We start from the raw sequence: 6,283 nt of genomic DNA, 5'->3' as shown, positions 1-6,283 counted from the left end.
GAGGGGAAGGGAGAGAGACCAGCAGCCCACTAAGAAAACTCTCAGACTCCAGACCCTGAGAGTTTTTGTCAGAGCCCAGGCTTTGGGGCTGCCCAGGCTCGGCTTTGGGGCTCCTGACTTTTGAGATTTCTTCAGCACGAGTTTCTTGAGGGATGCCCCTACCCATTCTGGTGGATGGTCCTGATCGCCTGGGCTCCCCTGTGAACACCTAGGGTTTGTTTCCACTTCATGGTCTGTGGTTCTGATCCCATAGGAATTTAGGGATGGGAGCCCAGGCAGGACTGGCTCTGACACCCGTGACACAGTTGGCCATGGTCACTTCAAGAATGGCCTGGGGGCTCTGAGGGTTCATGCTGCTGAGTCAGATGCCCTGGTCCTAAACTGTTTAGCAACATGAACTTAGGGAGCTGTGTTTGTATTGGGGACAATCTCTGGGTGGTATAAAGAGTTAATGCTCTAGGCTGCTAACTGAAAGATGGGAGGTTGGAGTCTGCTCAAAGTTGCCTCAAAAGGCCTGGTGATCTACTTCCAGAAAATCAGCCAATGAAAACCCTCCGGAGCACAATTCCATTCCGACACACAAGAGGTCGCCGTGAGTCTGCATTGGCCCCACAGCAAGTGGTGCTGTTTGTATTGGGAACAGCATGACTGTGGTGTTGACAGCTATGTCTTGCTCTTGGTTTTCTTTCAGAAGAATAGAGCGTTCATTCCTGGGGAACAGGTTCTGGTTCTTGTTTCTTGTGGGGATATCAGCCTGACCACCTGCTGGGAACGCCAGCCACCTTCAGGGTGAAGACCAGACTTTCTGGAACAGCCTCGGGGTGCAACAGCCCAGAGTTTCTTCTCTGGGTGAAGGCCCATTGATGCGTCTGTGAACCGAGTGTCTTCAAAAGTTCAAGCCACATCCTGACTGATCTGATAACGATGTGCCCCTGCATGCCTCCCTGTGAGGTGGGGAGAGGATGGGGCTTGCTGCCATCTTTCAGAGAGGAGGCTGAGAGAGAGGAAGCAAATTGCTGAGGTCAGGAGTCAGCCACAATGGAGCTCTGAGGAGCTGGGGAACAGGGACTGTGGCTCTCCATCCAAAGACAGTCGTCAGCCCATGCCATCAGTTTGTCTTGAACCTCTGGGCAAAACTCAGTCTGTAGACAGGGCGCATTCTCCTTGGAGAAAACAAGGAATGAGGTGGGGGGGGGCGGTCAGTCAGCTTGCAGATGGGCTCACCAGCAGCTGTGCAAAGGGAAGCCCACAGGTTACATAGCTAGGGCAGGGCAAGGCCTTGAGATTCCTTCAAGAATTTCTTGAGCATCTGCGAGGGCGTGTGTGTGTGAGAGAGAGAAAAGCACACACAAGAGCGGTACCTGCACAGGGCCTGGGGTCAGAGCCCAAGGTGAGACTTAGTTGCCTTGGTCCTGGCTGTAAGAGGGAGGGGAGACAGAATGGCAGGAAGTCCCGGGTCCTTACCGGGGGAGGACTCTAGCAGCAGTTCTGGGTCTCTTGGCTTTCCCTTTGATATCCATCCCCTCCCCAAATTTCTTAGATCTACCACATCACCACCCCCCCCCACACACACCACCAGCTATCACACACACATGCTTGCCACATGCCCAGAGCACACCAGCTGGGGCACAGGAAACCAGCGACCCCTCAGGTCCAGGGACTGGAGCCCCCTGAGGCTCAACTTCCCTCTTTATAGTTGAGGAAACTGAGTCCGGGAAACAGGGGCCCTCATTAGTGTCCAAGCAGGGCTAGACCCAGGAGACCTGGTTCCCAGTTCCATGCTCTCCCATCCCATAGAGCTGCCTCATGCATAGTTCAGTTAGGTAAATTATTGCTTTTATTTTTTCAAAATAACAATCTCGCTATGGATTTCTATTGGGCCATATGCTACATTCAAAAACCCTTCCCTGGGAATGGAGAAGGAAATGATATTCTAAAAAAAGACTTCAACCTGAGACAAGAAGCCCCTAAGCCCCTTGGGCCCTATGGGCCAGAGTCCCAGACAACACCCAAGTTACAAGGGCCTCAAGCACCCTTCATGCTTCTTGAGCCTCCATTTGGCAGCCTGCAGAACAAGGGGGGAAATGGGCATGGAAGACCTCTGTTTTATAGATGGGGGAAACTGAGGCCCAGGGATGCTAAGATACTCCACCCCTTGGTTTGCAAGGAGGACTCTGCCACGCAGGGACAATGGCAGACCCGGCTCCCTCCTCCTCACAATCATTTGCCACGTGCCCCCACTTGACCCCAGAAGCTCAGGGCCCCCACCTCCAGGCGGAGATGCTGGGAGAACCATGGGGTAGCCTTTTCTCAGGCAGGGAATGGAAGGAAGTAGAAACAGGACAAGTGAAAATATCCACCCAGACCTCCAGAAAGGAGTGAAATTCAGGGCAGGAAATGAAGCAACCAGACCCACCCAGAAGGGACAGGAGGACAAGACACCTGGACTAGAAGTCCCACTCTGAGGCTTGAGGCACATGGCCTGTGCACACTGGGACTGCTTCTGCCCTTTTTTGATTACACCTATTCTCTGGGTTCACCCAGGGATGTAGAGGTGGGAACAGGTCTCCCGACTGCTTCCCGTGATGCTGAGAGCAATATCCCCATTTCCCTGAGAAGGAAACTGAGGGATGATAGAATGTGTGGTGTGTCTGGGTAGAAGCCGCTGCCACCTCCTGCTTGGCCCTTGGAGCTGCGGTGTTGGCCCAGCCTTGGCCCTGGTCATGGGCTTAGAGGTCAAGGACAGCTGTCTGCAATCACCAGCTGGACCTCCACTCAGAAAAGCCCTGACCTTGGAACCCCTCCCATGTTCCCAGAGCAGGGCCTGTAGATATCGTGTATCCCTCTGGAGCCAAGGGAGATCTCCCGGGGGAAGAGGCTCTCTGAACCGGCTCACCGCCAAACCCCTGCTGCTGAAATCACTGCCAAGGTCTGAGAGCTGCGAACCGGCAAAGGTCTTGCTCTCCACCCCACCCGTGTACGTGCTCTGCTCGCCTGACCTTCCCTCCGGTGAGCCCATGCGGTCAGCACGTAACAGCCAAAACCTCTGAGTCTCAGGGGGTAAAATTTCATCCTCCAGCCCCAGGAGTGACTTCTCCAGGACTGCAGCTCCGAAGGCGACCACTAGGGACACACCTGCCGTCCTCTGCATCAGGCTACCTCCGGAGGCTTTTCCTTCTCTCCCCTGTAGCCCCACTGGCCTTTATTGCTGAATCTTGTTTTTTCCTTGAGGAAGGACTTCTGTTTATAATTCTTTGGCTATAAAAGGAAATCATAGATTGCTGAAGGCTGGGGGCTGGGAGGTAGGGGCAAAGAAGAGGGTAGGGGAAGGTGAGAGGAAAATCTTAAGCTGTATTCCAGCCTCACAAAGGCAACCCGGATCTTACTGAACCTGCCAAAAGCCCAGGAAATACCCCTGGGCGTGGGGCATGAGCCGGGCAGGCAAAGTCTGCTAGGACAGAACATGCCCTTGCTTCTCCCTGGCTCTGGATAAACCAGCAAAGACCCACCTCCCTAATTGCCCAGAGAGGACCACCTTCCAAGGAAAGGAGAGCACAGATGCCCTGTCCTGGGGCCCTGACCTCCTTTACCCAAGTCCTCTGATCACCTATCAGGAGAATTATACTTTCCCTGGATGCTAGAAGGGGTCTAACTTGGTTCCTGGGCTGAACTATGCCCGTGCTGGAGAGGGCAGGCTTGCTACAGCAACAGGATCTGCCAAAAGTGTCTCTGCTGCCAAGCTTCCTGTCTGCATGCCCCTCTAGCACCTGAGAGGTCCAGGTACAATGACAAAAGGCTGTTATATCAAAATGGGGAGAAGAGAAGGGAGGGAGATGGGTAAGAAGGAAAGAAAGAAGGAAGGAAGGAGGGAGAGAAGAAAGGAGGAAATGATTTTTCTTTTGCTTCCTACCTCCTGGAAATGACCCTGAAAGGTTGATGGGTGTGGTAAGGGTAGAGTAAAAATAGGTGGGGGGAATTAGGGAAAAGTCTAGGAAAGTCTTAGAAGTCCCCCGTCCCAAGCGTTTCCCCCAAAGGCACCACACGCAGGCATTTTTCTCCCTATGGCTTCTGAGAAGACAAGGAAAAGGCGGGTGGGTGAGGCAAGGAGGTGGAAGAACAACTGCTGGGGACAGCTTAGTCCAGGAAGGGGTCCCACAGTCTGGGCCCTGGAAGACTGTCTCTGAGGAGTGGAGTCAGTGCTTGGGGAACAGGCACCCCATAACTGTGTCACTGCCAAGGAAACACAGGCATCATGGAAGTGGTGGTCAGAGGCTAGGGCTGGAGGAAAGGCTGCTTTCTGGTGCCTGGAGTACAGGGGTAGAGGGAGACCCAGAGTGGCCACCCACCGTGAGCCTGAGGCAGGGGATGTTGCTCTCCATCAGGTACTCTTGCTGCAGCCACCACAGCCATCCTACTCACAACAGGCGGTCACCTCAGGGCCTGGCACCTCCTGACCCAGGAGGACACTGGGAAAGAACTAATGACCCCTGCCCTCTAGCGGGCGCTGCACTGTGGGAGGCTCCTGCCTCAGTGCTGGGTTTTCAGGAGAACCAGGCTCTGCTGGGCTTGGAGGTTCATCTCACCCCACACAGCCAGGCAACCCCAGTTCTCCCCCAGCATCAGGGCTGCTAGGAGATTCTCTGCAAGAGCAGCCTGTTCCCAGTTTAGCGACAGGTCTCCCAGCCCAAGCAGCAACTCCCTGAGGGGTTACCCTGAGAAGAATCCCTGGGGCCCTCAGGGCAGGCAGAAAAGCTTCAGTCCATGGCCTCCCTGAGGCTTCTCAGTCTCTGGAATGTGAACAGCAGGTTCCGGGCTATCCCCGTGGTGTGGCTTGGGGCTCTCTCCAGGGAGGCCTCAGGTCTGGAAGCTAATGGGTATGGAGTGAGGAGGCTGAAGCACACAGGGCTGCTGTTCTCAGGTGAGAGCCAAGCCTTCCGCAGGGGAACACCAGCTACACCGAGATGTAGGGTGCACATGGGCTTCCTGCTTCAAGCTCCCAGCCAGAAGTGGGCGCTGTCCGCCGGGAACCTGCTGGGGCTGAAGAACGGCCCTGGTCCTGCTCACACAGCCGTTTCCCGCTCTCTGCGGACTTCCTCTTTCTTCCTCTTCATCTTGCAGAAGCCGTGGAGGCCACAGAAGCAGGCAAAAGTGAACTGGGGCATGCCCTAGGCCAGGCTCACCAGAGATCTACAGGGAGAGGCAGAGGGGAGGAGGGCGGAAGAAAGGCGGGAAAAGAGAAGGCAAACTAGGGTTAATGCATCCAGTACCCTCCAGGCCGGAGCCGGGGCCGCTGCCACTCCCTGCCTCTGCTAGACCTCTCACCCCAGCTGGGGGAGGAGTCACGCCACCAAACAACAGCCTCTTTGAAACCTTCAGGTTTCCTGATCCGTGCGGAGCAGCTAATGTCATTCCTCAGATTGGAGCCGGGGTGAGTCGAGGGTGGGGAAGAGAAAGCCCCAGCTGCTGCCTCCCTTGTTTCCCTCCCACTCCATCTCACCTCATCACCACACACCTGTGTCTGGGGAACAGGACACCAGCTGACTCAAAATAAGCTCTGGCTTGTGCCACCTTACATGGGTTAGACGTGGGGACTGGGGTTTCCACTAACTCTTTTGGGCCGTTGAGTCCCTGGCTGGTGCAAACGGTTAATGCGCTCAGCTGCTAACTGAAAGGTTGGAGGCTTGAGTGCACCCAGAAGTCCCTTGGAAGAAAGTCCTCGTGATCTACATCTGAAAAATCATCCACTGAAAACTCTGTGGAGGACAGTTTTACTGACACACATGGGGTTGCCATGAGTTGCAGTCAACTCAACAGCAGCTAGTTAATTTGTTGCTTTTAGGTCACACAATCCAATTGATGACCCAAATAGCGGACGGCGAAGTCCCTAGTTCAGCAGCTCTATCTTGACATCTGGGACTGAGTCACAGGTTCTCTTCTTCTTTAATAGGGATCATAGTGCCCTTTCTTTGACTGCTCAGGTCAACACAAATCCCTGTCCTCATCATGCAGAGAACAACCAAGAGAGTTCTTTCAGCTGACAGGCATTTATTGAGCACCTGTGCTGGGTAAAGGGGTTGGGGGTAGGTACAAAGGGCTAAAGACACAGTTTCTTCCCTGACACAATAGCAAGTAAGGCTAAGGTAGAGGCCGAGGCTGGATTTGCCCCAGCTGGGCATGCAGTCCCCCACCTCTGCCCTGTGTACTCTCTGGGGATGAACAGGAGGCAGGGGCCAGGACAGTATCTGTGGCAGTCTGGCCGGGAAACATGGTAACCCCATGTGTT

At 54.6% G+C, this 6,283-nt stretch overlaps 1 protein-coding gene across 1 annotated transcript; it reads right to left on the bottom strand.

The window, feature by feature from the left end:
- Window positions 1–4,888: 4,888 nt before the first annotated feature.
- Window positions 4,889–5,250, bottom strand: BLACAT1 (BLACAT1 overlapping LEMD1 locus). The gene has a single exon (XM_064272974.1). The coding sequence runs from the start codon at window positions 5,160–5,162 to the stop codon at window positions 5,061–5,063; it is 102 nt and encodes a 33-aa protein (XP_064129044.1). The 5' UTR covers window positions 5,163–5,250; the 3' UTR covers window positions 4,889–5,060.
- Window positions 5,251–6,283: the final 1,033 nt, after the last annotated feature.

Source organism: Loxodonta africana, chromosome 20, assembly GCF_030014295.1.
Source record: "Loxodonta africana isolate mLoxAfr1 chromosome 20, mLoxAfr1.hap2, whole genome shotgun sequence".
Classification (NCBI taxonomy): Eukaryota; Metazoa; Chordata; class Mammalia; order Proboscidea; family Elephantidae; genus Loxodonta; species Loxodonta africana.
Note: the sequence above shows the minus strand (reverse complement) of the source record. Positions and strands in the feature narration are given on the sequence as shown.